Genomic DNA, 22,404 nt, shown 5'->3' with positions numbered 1-22,404 from the left:
GTTTGCATGTGAATGGTCTCCAGTCTGAGGTTTGGGTTTGCATGTAAATGATCTCCAGTCTAAGGCTTGTGGTTTGTGTGTGAATGGTCTCCAGTCTAAGGCTTGTGGTTTGCATGTGAATGGTCTCCAGTCTAAGGCTTGTGGTTTGCATGTGAATGGTCTCCAGTCTAAGGCTTGTGGTTTGCATGTGAATGGTCTACAGTCTAAGGCTTGTGGTTTGTGTGTGAATGGTCTCCAGTCTAAGGCTTGTGGCTTGTGTGTGAATGGTCTCCAGTCTAAGGCTTGTGGTTTGTGTGTGAATGGTCTCCAGTCTAATGCTTGTGGTTTGTGTGTGAATGGTCTCCAGTCTAAGGCTTGTGGTTTGTGTGTGAATGGTCTCCAGTCTAAGGTGTGTGGTTTGCATGTAAATGGTCTCCAGTCTAAGGCTTGTGCTTTCTTCTTGATTCTCTTATTTTCTTCATGTCAAAGACCATCCCAAACCTCTTAGCTATCAAGGTTGTGATTGCTACAGATAACTGTTTTGTAAATGATGTCATGAAATGTAAACTTTAAAATATCATTACAAAACTTGATCTTACCATATTCACAGTACTGCCCTTCTCTTCCATCTGGACAGTAGCAGATTACCTCCCCTTCACCAGTCACACTACAGGTGGCACCATGGTGGCATGGATTGTTGGTACAGACATCTAGGGCAGTTTCACAGGTTCCTCCTAAAATATGGAAAGAAATGTCATTAGAATGATTAGCAGAGTGTGAACAATGGATTTATCATATATAATCCGGTCAATATTCACCTGAAATTTCAGAATGTAATTTTGTACAAAGAGACATTTTTAAACATTGTAACTTTACATGCCACCTGAACAAAGATTTGCATTACACATGCTTGTTTCAAGTGATTTAATGCTAACATCTAGGTAATGATGGTCGTAACAAAAAGGCAAAGATTAATCACAAGTTTAAACAAGTTTCAACACATAGTCCTGAAGAGTGCATTTATAATTCATCTTCCTTCTATAACAGGCACCAATATTGCTGTTGTTTTTTGGGGTATAATGTCATTTCTCAATAAAGATAAGCTATACAAGGTGGCCAGTATAATTGGTTGAATAAGAACTTGGGAAATCCCTGGAAAGCATCAATGACCCATGGGAAGCTATTGGCAAGCTTTCTGTCACATACCCCTATTGGCCATGCCCAGGACTCGAACCCACAATATTGCAAGTATAGACTTTCAGATTTGGGTGACTTGGTACCTGTTTTACAAAATAAATCTATAACTGCTTTATTATGTAAGAATGCTGATTCCCAAATTCTCAAGAAATTTCTCAGCTTTAATCTCTATTGCCAGCATGAAGATTTTTGTCCAAATATTACTTCTAGATCTGTATAATATACTGGAACAGCCCTTATTTTAAACTGCAAATTGGGTATAAATCGAGTCCAGTACAAATATATATATAGCTTTGTGAAGAGTTATGGGTATGATGATCAGGTTAATATAAAATTATATTGAATTCTTGCTTTAATCTGCTGACCATGCTTTCACCTACTTCAATCTGAGATAGATTATACATTACATAGTTCAAGACAAAACTGACCGGTGTATCCTTTAGGACATGTACACTCAAACAAGTCTGCCTCCTTCATGATGCATGTCCCTCCATTGGCACATGGAATACTCTGACATGGATTCCTCCCGCATGGGGCTGGAGTAAAAACAATAAATAAATAACAAGAATTGAAATCCGACAGTGAGAGTTGCTACAACAAATTAAATTAAACTAAGTAACAGAAAAAAGAAACACCAACAAGTTTTAAAATATTTAACAAATAATTTATTTCCTTGAAAAATCCAATTGAAAATTGAAAAGGAACTTCCAAATAATCCTAAAACTTCTATCACAAGTCTAAAAGTTCTAGTGCTCTATATGAATTCCAGTACTGGATGTATTGATGTGTCAATAGTCTTGGGTGGGCTGATGTGCCAACAATCTTGATGTATCACAATAATATAATCCAGAATGTCCTTGAATAAATCCATAACAGTGATTTTAGTCTGAACAGTCATAGAGCACTTTGTAACTCCAAGGAATAATATAAATATATATTTCCTCTCAAATTGCAACTGAATACGACTAAATTGGATTCCACAAGATTGATGTTAAGATAAGAATTAATATTAGTGATGTAAACCACCTTATATACATCCCCACTTGACCTATATGGCAGTAAATTTTTCTGAGAAAACTCCATCATCTTAGTGGAAAATTAACCCAAGCTATAAACAAATTAATTTCTAGAATCTTTGAGGTCATAATCAAGACTGGGTCTTGAAGTGCAACTCAAGTAAACAACGTATTTATATCTTATTAAAAAGACAAACATGAAGACCTCTATCCTCAATTACTGGTACATACCAAGGTCAAGCATACAATTCAAATTAAATATACATAACAGAGTAGTATGAAAATAAGAGACATAACAATAGAACTGCACAATTATGTACTCTTTGAACATCAATATATGCATCTGGACATAAAATACAAACTTAATTTGCATTAACGAGGCACAATGGGCAAATAAGTTAACATTGACTTTTAATTAATTAATAGCCCATTATATGGATAGACTATATATGTGATTACACATGAAAATTAACTGGCAGCCAGATAATTATGCAGTATCATAGCAAAACATTGAAATGAGATATAAAAAAAAGATACCACAAAAAAACCACTGTTATACTTAATTATGAAATGCACTGGAAAATGTGTTTCCAGACTTCCTTTTGCTGCACATTTTCATTGCTTTTATCCTTTTGTGATTCACAAGTCTTATCTTGAACTATTTATTGACAAGAATGTTTTTTTCTTCTTCAGAAAACCTTAAGAAAGTCATACAGCAACACTATGTATTCCAGTGAACTTGCCGCCTTTAAAAATTAAAAGACTAAAAAGATTAAAAGTTACAACAAGGAGATTTACTACTGTATCTGCAAAATGCTTAAAATGGAAAGTTTCACTTGATCAGCAAATGTTCATTTGAGCTCAACTGTCAGCCATGTCCAGCAAATAGGTGTGTGTGTGTGTATATATATATATATATATATATATATATATATATATATATATATATACACACACACATTAAAAATAACATGGCATTTAAAGTGTTGGTATAAAGCAATTTGATATACCCATACTATTGGTATGTCAAATTATGATCTGCCCATGGTGCAATAATATGCATATATAAACAACATTCTAGCGAATGTCTGCAGTTGATTCTGGATCAATATTCAATTTCCACATATTAATCTTTAGTGACATAAGAAAATAATGATAAAAAATATCAATAATCCCTGTTTTCTAAATGAATTTAATATGGTGCACATTTTTATCACAAACCTTTCTGATTTCTGTTCCCCCTCCCCTCTCATGCATAATGGACAAATTACGCATCATATGTGGAGAGAGAAAAGGAATTTGGACTGGATTAAAACTTTGAAATTGAAATTACACCAAGTAACCTGCAAAAATATGGTGTGTCATAATGATATATGTGCACTTTCCTTGGGATTTTTCTACAGCGTTTATCAGTGATACAAAGTTGCAAACCGTGTCACATTATACAGTATATTTCTTGGTTACATGGTACACATATTGTGATGTATTGAATGTTTTATTGTTGTTGTTGTTGCTGTTTCTTAACCATACTATAATGTTCTAAAAATCGATTAGCATTAATTAAATATGGAAATGTCCAAAGACCTATCTCTCTCGACCATCATAGCAAGATACTGGCTAAAATCCATGTAATGACAAATGTAGAGGATTTTTGTTTGTGTCATACCACAATGTCTCTGGACTTATGAATGATGGTAAAAGTTCAGTAAAACCAACTGAAGGATGAGAGAGAGAGAGAGAGAGAGAGAGAGAGAGAGAGAGAGAGAGAGAGAGACATACAGACAAACAGACAGAGACAGACAGAGAGCTTTAAAGTCAAACTGACTAGAGAGTGAGAGAGAGAGAGTTTGTGGTCAGTGGTACTGTTACTAAAGCAGAATAATGACTTAGATCAACTGTAAATATATTAAAATTATTTAATTACCTCTTGTTGGTTTATCATTTCACTTTGTTTCTATTCCATATTAATTTCCATGTGCAGGTATGTGAATGGCTAAGCATTCAAGTGAATGGCATATCTAACCAAGTATTTGTAGTGCTCTACTTTTATCATTAAAACCAGCTTTCATGTTTAAATCATAAGTGTGTATTATATTGATTTAATCAATGTGAAGAAAAACAGAAACTAAAAAAGAAAATATCTGCATGAAGGCAAATGAATAGAGGCTTGTGGCAAATATGGAAGTGAAATATGTGTTGGATAGGTCTAGACTGACCACATGTGTGTCTCTTTATAAAACACCTGATTGACTCTACCATTTCCATTTTGAACTTTGGTCCATGGATCTATTTTTATTGATTTGGGGCACTAAAAAGAGCCTGGATTGAAAATCCAGAGTTCCGTTTACAAACCCTATCTCCATTTACCACTTGTCTAGTAACAACCAGATCTCCTTCTTCAGCATTTTGGCTATCCCCAAATCTGAATATGCATCCAACATGAAAGGGGAAGATGAAGGTCAAGGCATCTGAAGCCCCTGTGAATGGAACTGGATCATTTTGCAAAAATAGTTTCATTAAATTCTGGTAAAAAATGAAGGATTCTTCTACGACAAGCTGGATGTCTTTGACCAGTTGGGGTGATGAGTCAGCAGCAGTTATTGGTGGGTTTTGAGAAATAGACAATTTATTTATTATTCCATTTTTAAACTGCCTTCTTAAATGATAGGCCTGCTGCCATATTAAATTTAATTTGAGGCTGAAATTGTTGTTGTTGTAGGACAGTATTCAGGCTCTTATCTCCTGGTCAACAATCATCCTCCACTGAGGACAAGACTGATTTAGTTATAACACTGATGCATTAGTTATAACACTGATGCATACAATGACAGATGGAGGTTCAACTTCTTGGCTGCTTGCCTCTGAACCTTCTCCTACTGTCAAATATTATCTACAGCCTGAAGACTTTTGTATGGAAGGCCAAGGAGTAATGCTGCTTGCCTCTGAACCTTCTCCTACTGTCAAATATTATCTACAGCCTGAAGGCTTTTGTATGGAGGGCCAAGGAGTAATGCTGCTTGAATGATTACAAGGAAGGACAAGTATCTGTCCTCACTGAAGACTGCTGAAATGGCAGATAAATCTGCTCTAGAAACCAATGCAAGATCGCTGCAATGATTTTTCCACAAATCAAACAATGACATACAATGGAAGGTCCAATATGGAGCATGCTGCCAGAATGTTACACACAAACCTTACAGGTGGGATGGACAAGGGCCAGCATATGTATCACTTCTTCCTGTACCAGGTGACTCATCTGCAACTCTTAATAGCATATGGGATGAATGCAGGTATGGTAACTATGCAACTCTTTCTTTGTCAGATTTGCTGGATATATTCATTGCAGTTTTCACACGCAATCTGAGACATAAAAATCTCTCCTAGCTCTTGATGCTTTACCACAACACATTGGACATGACATTTTCTGACCATGACATTTTCTGACCAACTTCATTTTCTGACCACTTCATTTTCTGACCACTGACCACTTCGTTTTCTGACCACTTCACTTTCTGACCACTAAACACTTCAGGCTGAGGATGGTGAAAACTCCATGCAAGCTCAACATGTATTAAATGTACATGTACCTTCATTAGGTTTACATTTCTTGTAGCACTTGCTGCATTTCGTTGGCACAACTGTTTGACTAACGTGACAAGAAATTGATAAATATGTGGAAAATAGCAGCCTATCACAATAAAAACATGATTTGTTATTTAAATAAATGAAAATATACAAGCAGTAAGAAAGAAATAAAGACCCAACAACTAACATAAAAAGACCATTTTGGAGGAAATTCTCAAAATAAATGAAGTTCTCAAATGCAAAATACTTCATATGAATGTTAGTTAAAATTAGAAAATAATAACACTGTACTACTAGCGTTCTGGATAGATGTCTTAAAACACTAACATATTCAAGGATTTCTTGCAATAACGATGAGTAAAAGCTCAAAACTGAACAACGGTAATTGGGATGTAATGGGTATGCATTTCTTCTCTTGGTCAGTAAGACATACATATGAAAAGACACAATTTTCTTCTTTTCAGTAGGGCTGCAATCAGCAGGGATGCAAGTTCATTTTCCTAACATTAATGCAATCAGAGAATGTATGTAAATAAAAATGAAAGGAAAAGTACTGACAACACTCAATCCCAGCTTTCTTCCAATCAACAACAGGTGATGTTACTGGAGTCAGGTAAGTAATAATACTTTACTGGTGTGCCAGGCAGTGAATAATCTACATGTAGTTTTGATTAGTGATTACTGTTTACAACTGTTTTGTTATCAGTCTGTTCCAGTCTAGGGAAAACATTAATAGTAAATAATGTTCAATTTGCCACTAAAAAAATCCCAAACATAAATCCAGACTACTAAAACCAAATATTGATAATTGCAGGATTAAATTCTTTCTTAAAACTTGCAACCTTTTAAACTATGTGGGCTCTTTATTTTTACATCACTGATCATGTGACTGATCATGTGACTAGTAGAAGGTAAAAAACCATCCGTATTATTTAAGAATGATTTGTTTATAGCTGTGTCAGCATTGTTACTTAAGAAAATAAAAAAACACTGATGTGTATGAAAATTTTAATGTACATATAAATGTTAAAACTTACTGATGTGAATGCCATCTTTAATGTCTGTGTAAATGTTGGGATATTCCATGTTGTAAATCTTGGCCAGTTCTGTCCGACCAGCTGCCAGACTCTGGATACATCCCACAAATCCCAAGTTCACTCCAACCTTCTCTAGAACACTGTTCAAAGTCAAGTTTAACTTTCATTTATTTTATATCAACTGTACAACAAAATCTATGTACAACACTATTGATTACTAAAATATAATTATGTAGTTCTGACACTGACCTATGGTATAAAAGTCAAGCCCAACAGCAAATAATATCAACCAGTAGATAAGAGTCATCTGTTGTCTGTTCTACTGACTGCTTCTGGCAAACTGCAAACACCCAGGTTTCCCAGTGCATTATGTAATGATAGATCTGGGTCTGTGCAATTTGTAATTGAACTTGCCTTTTAAGTGATTATATATATATATATATATATATATATATATATATATATATATATATATATATATATATATATATATATATATATATGCTGCAAAAAAAAACTTAATTACTTCGATTAATCCATATCAGACTCTATGGTCTTAAACTAAATAACAGATAAGAGCGAAAACCAACAAGTTTTGTACCATTCAACAAAAAGTTTACTTCAATTGGATACAAAATGAAAATTTACAAAAAAGTTCTAAAAGTTCTATAAAAAGTCCAAATGTATTAAGTTCCAACTTAATTCCAGTAGTGTTCAGAAATAGTCCAATACTGAATGTGTTGATGTGCCTATAGTCTCAAATATGCTAAGGTACAAGTCACAATTATTGTGGTGATGTGTTAACAGTCATTTTATGCATCACAATAATATAATCCAAAATGTCCTTGTCTGAATTCACTATAATTCCAAATTAATGTTCTTGTCCAAGAACTTTATTAAGCACTTTGCTATTCCAGTGAATAATAATTTGAATTAATAAATCCAACCCCAGTGAAAAAATAAATAAGATTGATTCTGATGTTAAGGCAAGAATTAGCAATTTTTCAAGTAACATCATTATATTAAAATCTAATACACAATAATACTGAGGGAATGAAGAACTCAATCACAGCATTTCTTGTATTTTTTAAAGTTTATGTGTTATTTCTTTTTCAGTTTGCTTAGTTTAAAATCAGAATCTCTCTTTCTCATAGAAACACATAGACAGGTTCAGGCTTCTTGGAAATGTATCTGTCATCTCTCACAATGCATTTTAGTTGATGACTCTTTATTTCATCACACTGTGATTCAACCTAACAACAGCATTGCACTGTGTACCATACCTCAGCTGACATGTAAGTTCCATGCGATGTAGTGGATACCCACTATTACATAATTATATTACTGTAAATAAAACCACTATGAGCCATGATGAGGACAATCCATGATGACCACTATATCTGGTCAGTACAGGCCAATTAAGCTCCACTGTTTGACTGTAGATTTTCCTTACATGATGTGTGTACTGTTTCGTGACTTACATTGCAGCTTAGAACATTTTTGCCATGAACCAAGGACCAATTTTACATGTCTACTAATGTGTCTTGCTATTTCCATCATAAACCTTGGACCAGTTTTACATGAAAGAATCCATGTCTCCTACTGTGTCAAAGTACAGTAGTCCCTCTCTCTAACAGCCCCCTTGACCAGTTTTACATGAAAGAATCCATGTCTCCTACTGTGTCAAAGTACAGTAGTCCCTCTCTCTAACAACCCCCCTGACCAGTTTTACATGAAAGAATCCATGTCTCCTACTGTGTCCCTCTCTCTAACAGCCCCCCTGACCAGTTTTACATGAAAGAATCCATGTCTCCTACTGTGTCCCTCTCTCTAACAGCCCCCCTGACCAGTTTTACATGAAAGAATCCATGTCTCCTACTGTGTCCCTCTCTCTAACAGCCCCCCTGACCAGTTTTACATGAAAGAATCCATGTCTCCTACTGTGTCCCTCTCTCTAACAGCCCCCCTGACCAGTTTTACATGAAAGAATCCATGTCTCCTACTGTGTCCCTCTCTCTAACAGCCCCCCTGACCAGTTTTACATGAAAGAATCCATGTCTCCTACTGTGTCCCTCTCTCTAACAGCCCCCCTGACCAGTTTTACATGAAAGAATCCATGTCTCCTACTGTGTCCCTCTCTCTAACAGCCCCCCTGACCAGTTTTACATGAAAGAATCCATGTCTCCTACTGTGTCCCTCTCTCTAACAGCCCCCCTGACCAGTTTTACATGAAAGAATCCATGTCTCCTACTGTGTCCCTCTCTCTAACAGCCCCCCTGACCAGTTTTACATGAAAGAATCCATGTCTCCTACTGTGTCCCTCTCTCTAACAGCCCCCCTGACCAGTTTTACATGAAAGAATCCATGTCTCCTACTGTGTCCCTCTCTCTAACAGCCCCCCTGACCAGTTTTACATGAAAGAATCCATGTCTCCTACTGTGTCCCTCTCTCTAACAGCCCCCCTGACCAGTTTTACATGAAAGAATCCATGTCTCCTACTGTGTCAAAGTACAGTAGTCCCTCTCTCTAACAGCCCCCCTGACCAGTTTTACATGAAAGAATCCATGTCTCCTACTGTGTCAAAGTACAGTAGTCCCTCTCTCTAACAGCCCCCCTGACCAGTTTTACATGAAAGAATCCATGTCTCCTACTGTGTCCCTCTCTCTAACGCCCCCCTGACCAGTTTTACATGAAAGAATCCATGTCTCCTACTGTGTCAAAGTACAGTAGTCCCTCTCTCTAACAGCCCCCCTGACCAGTTTTACATGAAAGAATCCATGTCTCCTACTGTGTCCCTCTCTCTAACGCCCCCCTGACCAGTTTTACATGAAAGAATCCATGTCTCCTACTGTGTCCCTCTCTCTAACAACCCCCCTGACCAGTTTTACATGAAAGAATCCATGTCTCCTACTGTGTCCCTCTCTCTAACAGCCCCCCTGACCAGTTTTACATGAAAGAATCCATGTCTCCTACTGTGTCCCTCTCTCTAACAGCCCCCCTGACCAGTTTTACATGAAAGAATCCATGTCTCCTACTGTGTCCCTCTCTCTAACAACCCCCCTGACCAGTTTTACATGAAAGAATCCATGTCTCCTACTGTGTCCCTCTCTCTAACAGCCCCCCTGACCAGTTTTACATGAAAGAATCCATGTCTCCTACTGTGTCCCTCTCTCTAACAGCCCCCCTGACCAGTTTTACATGAAAGAATCCATGTCTCCTACTGTGTCCCTCTCTCTAACAGCCCCCCTGACCAGTTTTACATGAAAGAATCCATGTCTCCTACTGTGTCCCTCTCTCTAACAGCCCCCCTGACCAGTTTTACATGAAAGAATCCATGTCTCCTACTGTGTCCCTCTCTCTAACAGCCCCCCTGACCAGTTTTACATGAAAGAATCCATGTCTCCTACTGTGTCCCTCTCTCTAACAGCCCCCCTGACCAGTTTTACATGAAAGAATCCATGTCTCCTACTGTGTCCCTCTCTCTAACAGCCCCCCTGACCAGTTTTACATGAAAGAATCCATGTCTCCTACTGTGTCCCTCTCTCTAACAGCCCCCCTGACCAGTTTTACATGAAAGAATCCATGTCTCCTACTGTGTCAAAGTACAGTAGTCCCTCTCTCTAACAGCCCCCCTGACCAGTTTTACATGAAAGAATCCATGTCTCCTACTGTGTCAAAGTACAGTAGTCCCTCTCTCTAACAGCCCCCCTGACCAGTTTTACATGAAAGAATCCATGTCTCCTACTGTGTCCCTCTCTCTAACGCCCCCCTGACCAGTTTTACATGAAAGAATCCATGTCTCCTACTGTGTCAAAGTACAGTAGTCCCTCTCTCTAACAGCCCCCCTGACCAGTTTTACATGAAAGAATCCATGTCTCCTACTGTGTCCCTCTCTCTAACGCCCCCCTGACCAGTTTTACATGAAAGAATCCATGTCTCCTACTGTGTCCCTCTCTCTAACAACCCCCCTGACCAGTTTTACATGAAAGAATCCATGTCTCCTACTGTGTCCCTCTCTCTAACAGCCCCCCTGACCAGTTTTACATGAAAGAATCCATGTCTCCTACTGTGTCCCTCTCTCTAACAGCCCCCCTGACCAGTTTTACATGAAAGAATCCATGTCTCCTACTGTGTCCCTCTCTCTAACAGCCCCCCTGACCAGTTTTACATGAAAGAATCCATGTCTCCTACTGTGTCCCTCTCTCTAACAGCCCCCCTGACCAGTTTTACATGAAAGAATCCATGTCTCCTACTGTGTCCCTCTCTCTAACAGCCCCCCTGACCAGTTTTACATGAAAGAATCCATGTCTCCTACTGTGTCCCTCTCTCTAACAGCCCCCCTGACCAGTTTTACATGAAAGAATCCATGTCTCCTACTGTGTCCCTCTCTCTAACAGCCCCCCTGACCAGTTTTACATGAAAGAATCCATGTCTCCTACTGTGTCAAAGTACAGTAGTCCCTCTCTCTAACAGCCCCCCTGACCAGTTTTACATGAAAGAATCCATGTCTCCTACTGTGTCCCTCTCTCTAACAGCCCCCCTGACCAGTTTTACATGAAAGAATCCATGTCTCCTACTGTGTCCCTCTCTCTAACAGCCCCCCTGACCAGTTTTACATGAAAGAATCCATGTCTCCTACTGTGTCCCTCTCTCTAACAGCCCCCCTGACCAGTTTTACATGAAAGAATCCATGTCTCCTACTGTGTCCCTCTCTAACGCCCCCCTGACCAGTTTTACATGAAAGAATCCATGTCTCCTACTGTGTCCCTCTCTAACGCCCCCCTGACCAGTTTTACATGAAAGAATCCATGTCTCCTACTGTGTCCCTCTCTAACGCCCCCCTGACCAGTGGCCATCCACTTATAGCTAGAATCTCTTGGCACAAGTTTGTGTTCGAAAGTACCCCTCAAGGATGTCCATTCCTCTAACGCAACCAGCAGCCGGCATAATATTAATAAAAAAATGTGGAATGTTCCCTCACAATCGGCCACTTTTTATTTCAAACGTATTCAGAACCAGTAATTACTTCATATTGTAATAGAAGGTAAATAATCAGATTATCTCTATCATCGATACATGTCTCCCAAAGTCAAGTTTCTGTTACGGAAAGAAGTGTTAACTAAAGTAAATGTAACAGTGAGATTAATATTATATTATTGTCTATAAAAGCTAACGTTTACAGGAAATGGACTCAACAATGTTGTATAGGGTTTGGAGTTTCACACATCTGTCGAGTTCTTCTCTTTGATGATTACAACCAGACATAACTGTCAATATCATAACTGGGTCAGCATAGGCTAAAAATAGATTTTGTGCATTAACACACCCACACACAGAGAAACTGAACAAAACAGGGCTCCAGACAAAGTCTGAAAAATCATGTGACAACACATTTATCACTTCCTTTATAAAAATGGCTTTTTGTTCACTTTATAAAAGTTTTGTCTGCATAATTAAATCACATACAGTTAGCATCATTCAAATAAATAAATACCAAACATTAACATGTCATCACGTAAACGGAGACATATTATTTTAGAAGAAAGTCAGTTATTCTACTTGACGACATCGGGTGAGGTGGGAGGGGGACATGTTGAACAATTTAATGCTGAAAAGACTTGAATAAACATTGTAATTGATAAGGAGGTTATTCAGTAGCAGTGGGAAAATGAAGCAAATGGAAAAAGAATTATGTAAGTATCAAGATTTAACAACGTTTTTGAACGGTTTTGCAATGTGCATGACAACAATACCCACTTGCATATCATGCTTACACCAAGAATAAGAACAGTTAATGTATATTCAGTTGAAATAAGTCTATTATTATAACAAGAACAACCTTTTATTTTAATAATTAATGCTATTTTTAAACAAAGATATTAAATGAAGATATCAAATGCTTTGAACTATGTAGCTTTCTTACTACGTACATTAATATACTTCTCACAAAAAATTTAGTCCCCCTCTGGAAAGGCCACCTGTCTTATAAGGCCACAGATGTAATGAAGTCAGTGCAGTCACATAAATGTTTATTCACTTAATTACTGTAAACTACCAATGCACTAGTTTTTCAAAAGAAAAATATTTTTTCATTTATTTTTAAATTAGTGCCCTTCGGACTATTACATTGGAATCTATCTGAAGCTGAGGAACATATCTTTTTCCATAAGAGGTAGGGTTTAAGTCTGTTTATTTTTCTTTTGTTGGTGCTGTATAATTTCAGTTGTTTTCTTTTTGTGTTAACCACCTCCTATTAGTCTTTAGTTATATGAAAGATTACTGAAATTTCTAAAAAGAATGGCCAGAGTTATTCTGGATGCTAAATTAGATATACAGTCAAGAAATCTTTTTAAAACCCTAAAGCAGGCTCCATTTTAGCAGTCTCAGGACTCAGTTTCAAAACAGTCTATAAATCATTACATGGTTTGGCCCTGATCAGTTTAAAATGTAAGTTTAAATTTGTTAGCAATGTGCATGTGTATGAACTAAGATCCATCTAAAATAACAAGTTATATTTACCTAAACGAAATTCAGAGTACTTTGGTGAAGGCTTAATTTAACTTATTTGACAATGTTTTAAACTTTTCAACTACATACACAAACAATAGAGAAAGATAACTTGAAGCTTTCATCCACACCTAAGGACTTCATCCGCAGATTGATTTAATCTCTATTGACTGTTAACATCACTAGATAGGATGGTGAGTGATGTTAACAGATTGTCCTAGATATGCAGCAGGTTGTAACAAGATGAGGGACAAGCTTGGTTCAATCTGTGGATTAAGGAGTTGATTGACATCCATGCACACAAACTGGCGCTGAACAAGGATGGGGGCCATTACAACCTGCTGTATATGTGGCAATATGTTAACAATGCTCACAATCTGTCTAGCAGTGTTAACAGTTCAGCTGACCTGATGAGCTTCTTCTTTAAATAAAGTCATTGTTATTATTGTTGTTATTATCATTATTATTATTATTTTTTATTATTATTATTTTTATTATCATTTTTATTATTATTATTATTATTATTATTGTTATTATTTTTGAAAAAAACTAGTCCTTATGAAACTTGTAAAATAAAAAGATGGGGAGAACTCTTGGTATGCATTCAAATTTTTTATTTTCAAACTTTTTTAAAGAAAACTAGCACCCCTCACAAGTCCTTAGTCTATGGGTATGTCAGTATTTTTATTTTATTGTTGAAATTTCTGTGCAACTGTGCATGTTTACTGATGGGGAGAACAAAACTAAATATTTTGACCAAGAGGAATTTGTTCTCAATACTGATAATTGATGTATGGACCACTTACTATGATAGATTTTGAGGAATGTGTCCTAGATATAGTGCTCCTGAGAGGTCCAGCGCCTTGAATGGGCTGGCATGGTTGACTTTGACTGGTTCACTGTTATCCTGGATAAGTATCCCATCTTGCCCTTGCAGCCTAATGATCACATGATGGTAACTGTCCAATGAGATTTCATGTGGATGGTGAGCTATGACTGGCCCTTCACCCATATCAAACCTGAAATTTCAGGATGTGAATTATTAATGCTTTCATTAAAGGAAACAAATTGATGGAAAATATCAGAATCTGTTCTAACCATCTAGGCCTCCTCACCCCCCCCCCCACCCCCCCCACCCCGCACAATCAACCTCAAAACAATATACAGTCAAATGATATTAAATAAACGTCTACTTTTAATTAACTTATTTGAATGTTTGAGGATATGTAGTGAGCAGCTGCAGGTCATTCACAGCTATTTAAAAGCCCCTATGTTTTTCATTATTGGGTTGATGCTGAATTAGTGAGGTGGTTGAATTCTCAAATGAAGTGACAAGAATATTATGTTCAATGTTTAATAATGTTCAGTGTCATTTATAATAATGTTCAGTATCATTTCTATTAATCTTCAGTGTCATTATAATAATGTTCAATGTCATTTATAATAATGTTCAATGTCATTTATAATAATTTTCAATGTCATTTATAATAATGTTCAGTGTCATTTATAATAATTTTCAATGTCATTTATAATAATTTTCAATGTCATTTATAAACTAAAAGAATGGTGAGAAATATGTTCATGTAAATACCCCCTGCTTATCCTGTTCCCACCCTTAACCCATGATGGAAGTAAGCCTATAATATAAAAACGAGCACATCTCTTCTAAAAATAACACGAGTAAAATGAATGGTGAATATGCACATCTGATGATAACCACAACATCAAGTAAGTTTCTCTATACAGCATTCACATAATTCTGTCACACATAGTTCATGTAGTCCTGGAGATTTCTTCAAGGACGTTTCAAGGACTTCCAAAGTTTTTCAAGAATTATTTTGTCTTGCAGAAATTGAATATACTCCATGTCTTAATTTGCTGGTGTGGTGTGTTATAACATTCACCAAATTTTAACCAATTTTATTTATTTATTCATTATGTCTGAAAAAATAAATAATAAAAATGCTAAATTTAGAGAGTGATATATTTTTTTCAGTTCTAACCTTTTGTATCCCTTCTGAATCAAATTTAAGGAGATTCGGCAAAATTCAAGATATTGTTGAAAACAGTTAAGGTCTTATAAAACTATTTCATTGAAATTCAATGAACTTTCATCATTTTATAAACCATGGTCATATACTGCATGGAGCCTTGTGTCCAAAAGGGCAATACTCTTACAAATGTCATAGAAGCACTCAATTTTTAATTTGATAATAGTACCAGAACTCCACAAAAGAACACAAGACAGGTTGCCATCATAAAATTCTGTCTTACACTGTACTCTGCTGCATTATGTCAAGGATAACGCATACAACAATTATCAAGCAAAGTGATTTGTTTCTATTCACTTTCTCAACTGATGATTATTCATACAACAATTATAAAGCAAAGTGATTTGTTTCTATTCACTTTCTCAACTGATAATTATTCATACAACAATTATAAAGCAAAGTGATTTGTTTCTATTCACTTTCTCAACTGATCATAATAACATGTACACAAAGTTTCATACATTGAAAACTGTGAGGCTAGTTGTGCTTATGGAATTCCGTCATCAAACACTACAACAGGCTCCAAAGTCAGCAAGGGCAATAACTCTTACAGACCAAATCAAGGGAGGACAGTACTTGTGCACATCTTGTGATGATGGTCACATATTTTCCCCATGTCATGCTCAGTAAGAATAGTAGTATTCTAAACAGTGTCACATACTTCATTCAGCTGCAAGTCAAAATGGGGATAACTCTTTTTTAAAAATTCCATCACAATCCATGAAAAACTGTAGGAATGTGCAACAACAAAGTGTCATACACTGATTTATGCTAAAAGACAGAAACAGCAACAACCCAAACAAAACTGAGGGAGCAGCGAGTTTGTCAATATGAACATCTTTATGTAACAACCATATTTACCAAGTTTATGGCAATCCACCAAACACTCAGGACTAACTACATTGTGTCATACACTTGTTATATGAACAAAAAGCAATAACTCTGACAAAAAGAGACAAATTATTTGTTGATATGTTCATCTTCATGTGAGGACCCTAATAATATTTATGATGTTTCATAACAATCTATAAAAACTCCAGACAAAGTTGCAGTAATGAGACTGAATACCAGATGGACATGAGGTTTGTGTTAATGATTATGCCTGCCAGAAAGACATGCAAGTTGTGTTAAAAAGACTGCAAACCAAATGGATATGCATGCTATGTTAATGAGACTATTGCCAGATGGACATGAGGTTTGTGTTAATGATTATGCCTGCCAGAAAAACATGCAAGTTGTGTTAAAAAGACTGCAAGCCAAATGGATATGCATGCTGTGTTAAGGAGAATGCATGCCAGATAGGCATGAGTGCTGTGTTAAGGAGACTGTATGCCAGACAGACATAAGTACTATGTCAAGGAAACTGTGTGCCAGATGGTCAGGAAGATAATTATTCATCTCTACTTCATTATAATTTCAAAATTACTTACAAGGTTATATTATAGCATTATCTTGACACAAGTCAGCCTCAAGCAAGCATGGAAATTCCCTCAAATTAATCCACAAGTCAGCCCCAAGCAAGCATGGAAATTCCCTCAAATTAATCCACAAGTCAGCCCCAAGCAAGCATGGAAATTCCCTCAAATTAATCCACAAATATAAATAATGGAACCAGTGAAAGAAATACAACTGAAGTCAAACTGAGTCATGACAAAAAGCTTTCTCATAACTTTTGCTTGATTACAGTTAATCTTATTTAATATTTTGATTTCAAATAATGAATATTAAAATAATAGATCCAACATTTGAACTAATATCTGTCTCTCATTTATGATGCAGCCCAAAGATACAACTCTAAACTCATTTTGTATTCCTGAGGTTTCATTTCATATTAACAATGTTCAAAGTAGTAATATATTTAATGAAATGCAAATCTCCAAAATTTAACAGTTGTACTATATGCCATACCATGTAGACTCTATCATTGCTCCCCTAATGTTAAGTGGCTTTAGCTCTTTAACAAGCCTAAAATTTAAAATACATATATACTCACTTATAATATGGGTCAAACTGTCGATGACAGATCTGCATTCATGCAGTTTGTAAATGGACTGGACTTCTAAATGATGATACTATGTATTTTCCTTGTTCAGTTCCCCATATAATGTGGGTGTGGCCCTGGATCCCATTAGACTGTGTCAAGTTTGTTTTATTGTTGCTACTTGTTCATTTGACTTTAATTCTTAGCTAATGAGAATCAGTCTTAATGTGCTGTCACATCCCATCAAGCACCAGCTTCACCTCTATTTACTTCTCTCATACCTCCATAATGTGACATACAGTTCTATACCAATGTGTGGACTTCATTGAAAATCTTGTAGTTATAATGGCAGGATAATAGATTCAGACAAAACAGCTTTGCATAACTAATAAACATACATTATATTGATATTTAACAACTTATAAAAGGAAATAATATGAATAAAAAATCGGAATATTCAGTAAGGAACATGAAAATGTTTTTTGACTTGCTAATAATAGGATTCAGAAAACTGGAAAATAATAAATGTTCAAGAATATTCTTAGAACACCATATGTCTTACTCCTTAAACACCATATGACTTACCTCAGTTCCACCTGTCCATTAGTGATGGCCAGCGAAATAAACTGTCCAGTGCCATCCTTGTTTTCAGAGGCAAAAAGAATGACACCATCTTTATTCATGGAGTGAAAAGCAATCTCCAAAGTAAAATGGTCTGTGATGTTTCCTATTGGAGTCAGGCTCAAAAAGGACAAACCCGAAAATGATGGGTACATGAAGCTAATCTCTGTAAGGAATAAAAGAACAAAATATTTTATAGCCAATGTAGAAACAACATCATATTGGCCAGAAGACTGTATTTTCATAACAACTGACCAATGGCCATAACAGCTTTTGGCATGGCCTGGTGTCTGCAATTATGCTGACTTGTCCAGTGTTAAACATATTAAATACTAATAAGAAACTTGCAAGAGAAATAGGTAAAAACTGGCACATGTATTTAAGTAATAAGTGGGTAGGAATGTAACTGACTTGGTCAGTAGATAGACAGAGAGGTGCATAGATAGATTTCAACCAACTAACCTTGTTTACAAATGGATCCTGATCTGCCAATGACACATAGGCAGCGATATCCTAGCGAGTGATCCAGCTGGCAGATTCCCCGATTTAGGCATGGATTTAATGTGCAGGCATTAAAATCAGTATTGATGGCAACTGTATTCTCACTAGGGTCTACATGAACAGCTGTCAAGAAAAGAAAACTTTTTCAATGACATAAAATTATTTAAATGACATACATACAACACATTACTCGAGTAAACAAGAGCGCTTCAGAGGGTCACTGACATTCAAATAGCTGCTAACCATCTCTAATATTATTGAAAATCTCCAACAAACTGAATTCAGTAAAAAGAGCATATTTTATTAAATGTTAGAGTCAGCATGTCCACAATACATATGTAAGTAAAGGGTACAATTCTTTTCAACACCATCTGACTTTGAACCCAATATCATGAATAGAAAATTACCGAATTTGTCTCAGACAATGTCACAATATGATAAGTTTGGTTAAATTGATAATATTTTGTGGGAAAATGTTAAGTAATCCCAGGTGAAAATGCAACTGAAATTTAACTGAAATTCACTGAAATGTCCTTTTTTACCAAAATTATGGTATTTGGCCAAATTTCAATAATATTTCACTGAGATTTTGCTAACATTTCTGAATATATCAGTGAGAGTTCATGATTGAAATTTCAGCGAGATTCAGCCAAAAGTTCTGAAAATATTGGTGACATGTTGTAATTGTAACATCAGTGAAATTTCAATGAAAAAAAATCACAATGAACGAGTACTTTACTAATATAAAAGGGGCCCCGAGTGGCCGAATGGTCTAAAGCGCTCTCCGTTACAGATCACTGCCATCTCACCTCTGTCTGCGTGGGTTCGAGTCTCGGATTCAGCCTATGTGGGTATGTGAGAAAGCTTGCCAGTAGCTTCTCGTGGGTCGGTGGTTCTTTCTGGGGTTTTCCCGGGTTCTTCCTCCACCATTAATACTGGCCGCCATGTATAGCCTATCGTGTGCTGAAAAATGGCGTTAAACCCTAAAATAACATAACAACAACTAATATAAAAAAAATGGTTTTCAGCAAAACTTATATTTCTCATTTCTTTATGACAGCTCTAATTTTATTGTTCAATTTGGGAACAACAACTTCTTTCCAGATACTTCATTGTTCTTTTTCCTGTATTATTTTGTTTAACTTCAACTGGATTTTAATGCCCTCAGATGTCAAGATTGTTTTCCATTTTTAAAGTAGAATTCCACATTTTTCATCTGGTTTTCTTTGATATGGACCATTTTTTTAAATACCATCTCTGAAACAGATTTTTTAGAAACGGTCTGTCTGGTCCCATTCCGCAACAATCCTAATAATAGTATTTCCTCCATATATTTTTTAGCAGATGATCACTGTAAAGAGCTTTCTCATTGGTCAGATGTAATACTTGCTTATGAATATTCATGCAACAGAAACTAATGAGATATAGCATGCCTGCCAAACATGTTGTTTCAAATTTTCCAGCAGGACCAAAGTTTGAATAATGGTTTGAAAAACGTACAAAAATGAAAATGGCTTGAAGGAAAAGTCAACATGAATGCAATTGGACAATATATAAGAGAACTGAATTTAAGGACTTGCATTTTAAAATTTTTGCCATCAAGATTTGAACTTATATTACCAACTTCGCTGTACAGTAGTGGATCACATATTAAATGAGAATTTGTATAACCCCAAACTGATTCCAGAATTACAGGAGGGACAATATAAAGATCACTGGTGGGGAGGTTTCTATATTGTTGCCAGATACAATGTCAATCAAAAATCATCATATCTTTACTGAGTTTTCATGGACCACTAGTAGAATCATCTTTCAGTGTTGTGAGTGATGTTACTGCTTATATTAGCAAAATATTCTGTGTTATAATTCTGAGTAAAATCAGAGTTATTATATCATGATAAACATTTGTCACCATTGCTTATGGATCAAGGGCTCATTCAAGTGATCACAACAACATGACAATTCCTACCTTTACAAGTTGTCTGCAGTACAACATTCTCATAAATCATGGATGTCATAATGATAACAGCTGTGTAATTTTGTTTCGTTTATAGTACTGTGTTTAATAAAGCGCAGTATAATTCATATCCATTATTTCATTTGAAACCTTTGGAAATGTCTGAAAAATTACTGAAACCTGAGTTAAATGCTGCATACAGTAACTTTGGAATTTCACTATTTCAGTGAAATCTGTTCAAATTTTCAGTGAAAGATTTGGTCAAACTTTTTGTGAAACCTTATCAAAATTTCAGTGAAATCTAATTAATATTTAGACCAATTTAGCATCAAGTGAAATTTCATGAAATACCAGTGAAATGTCAGCAAAATGTCTGAATATTTTGTTGATCATATCTACAACATTTTTTACTCTGACCCAATCAATGATATGTCACAACAATATTTTGTTGAAAATGCATGCATGAGGAGTATGCATAACAAGGTTCTCAAGATGGCCACTATGGTGCCATGTTAGAGGTCAGAACCAGCTACAGATTGCTATAATAATGTTAAAGTGATTACCCATATCATTAAGACTATTAATTCAAGACAATAATTAACCCATATCACTAAGTCCATCCAGTCAGGACAATGATGAACCCATATCACTAAGTCCATCCAGTCAGGACAATGATGAACCCATATCACTAAGTCCATCCAGTCAGGACAATGATGAACCCATATCACTAAGTCCATCCAGTCAGGACAATGATGAACCCATATCACTAAAGCCATTCAATCAGGACAAGTGATAACCCATGCCAATAAGAAAATCCATTCAGGACAATAATGAAGTGATAGCCCATATCAGTATAATTGATACCATACATCAATAAGACCATCCAATCAGGACAAGTGATAACCCATACCAATAAGACCATCCATTCAGAACAATAAGGAAGTGATAACCCATAGCAATAAGACCATCCATTCTAGGAAAATAATGAAGTGATAATCCATACCAATAAGACCATCCAATCGGGACAAGTGTTAACCCATACCAATTTTAAAGACCATCCATTCAGGACAATAATGAAGTGATAACCCATATCAATTAGACCATTAAATCAGGACAAGTGATAACCCATACCAATAAGACCATCGATTCATGACAAGTGATAACCCATACCAATTATAAAGACCATCAATTCAGGACAATAATTAAGTGATAACCCATACCAATAAGACCATCTATTCAGAACAAGTGATAAGCCATACCAATAAGACCATCTATGCAGGACAATAATGAAGTGATAACCCATACCAATAAGACCATCCATTCAGGACAAGTGATAACCTATACCAATTATAAAGACCATCCATTCAGGACAATAATGAAGTGATAACCCATACCAATAAGACCATCTATTCAGAACAAGTGATAATCCATACCAATAAGACCATCCATTCAGGACAAGTGATAACCTATACCAATTATAAAGACCATCCATTCAGGACAATAATGAAGTGATAGCCCATACCAATAAGACCATCAATTCAAGACAAGTGATAACCCATACCATTACGACCATCCATTCAGGAAAATAATGAAGTGATAACCCATATCAATAAGACCATCCATTCAGGACAAGTTATAACTCATATCAATAAGACCATCCATTCAGGACAAGTTATAACTCATAACAATAAGACCATCCATTCAGGATGATAATGAACTGATAACCAATACCAATACAACCACCCATTTAGGACAAGTGATACTCATACCAATTATAAAGACTGTTCATTCAGGACAATAATTAAGTGATAGCCCATATCAATAAGACCATCCATTCAGGACAGGTGATAACTCACATCAATAAGACCATCCATTCAGGACAGGTGATAACCCATATCAATAAGACCATCCATTCATAACAATAATAAAGTGATAACCCATTTCAATAAGACCATCCATTCAGGACAATAAT

At 36.0% G+C, this 22,404-nt stretch overlaps 1 protein-coding gene across 6 annotated transcripts in view; it reads right to left on the bottom strand.

The window, feature by feature from the left end:
* Window positions 1-22,404, bottom strand: part of LOC149781218 (agrin-like) — a 454,787-nt gene that overhangs the window by 44,027 nt on the left and 388,356 nt on the right. For all 6 annotated transcript variants that reach the window (XM_089935296.1, XM_089935300.1, XM_089935297.1 and 3 more), the window contains 6 exons: window positions 18,437-18,598; window positions 17,939-18,140; window positions 14,128-14,340; window positions 6,815-6,954; window positions 1,605-1,712; window positions 579-713 (listed from right to left, as the gene is read on the bottom strand). In XM_089935296.1, coding sequence (XP_089791422.1) covers window positions 579-713; window positions 1,605-1,712; window positions 6,815-6,954; window positions 14,128-14,340; window positions 17,939-18,140; window positions 18,437-18,598 — 960 coding nt within the window. The remainder of the gene's footprint in view (window positions 1-578; window positions 714-1,604; window positions 1,713-6,814; window positions 6,955-14,127; window positions 14,341-17,938; window positions 18,141-18,436; window positions 18,599-22,404) is intronic.

The sequence above is a fragment of the Sinohyriopsis cumingii genome, chromosome 15 (assembly GCF_028554795.1).
Source record: "Sinohyriopsis cumingii isolate HCF-2022 chromosome 15, ASM2855479v2, whole genome shotgun sequence".
NCBI classification, from domain to species: Eukaryota; Metazoa; Mollusca; class Bivalvia; order Unionida; family Unionidae; genus Sinohyriopsis; species Sinohyriopsis cumingii.
Note: the sequence above shows the minus strand (reverse complement) of the source record. Positions and strands in the feature narration are given on the sequence as shown.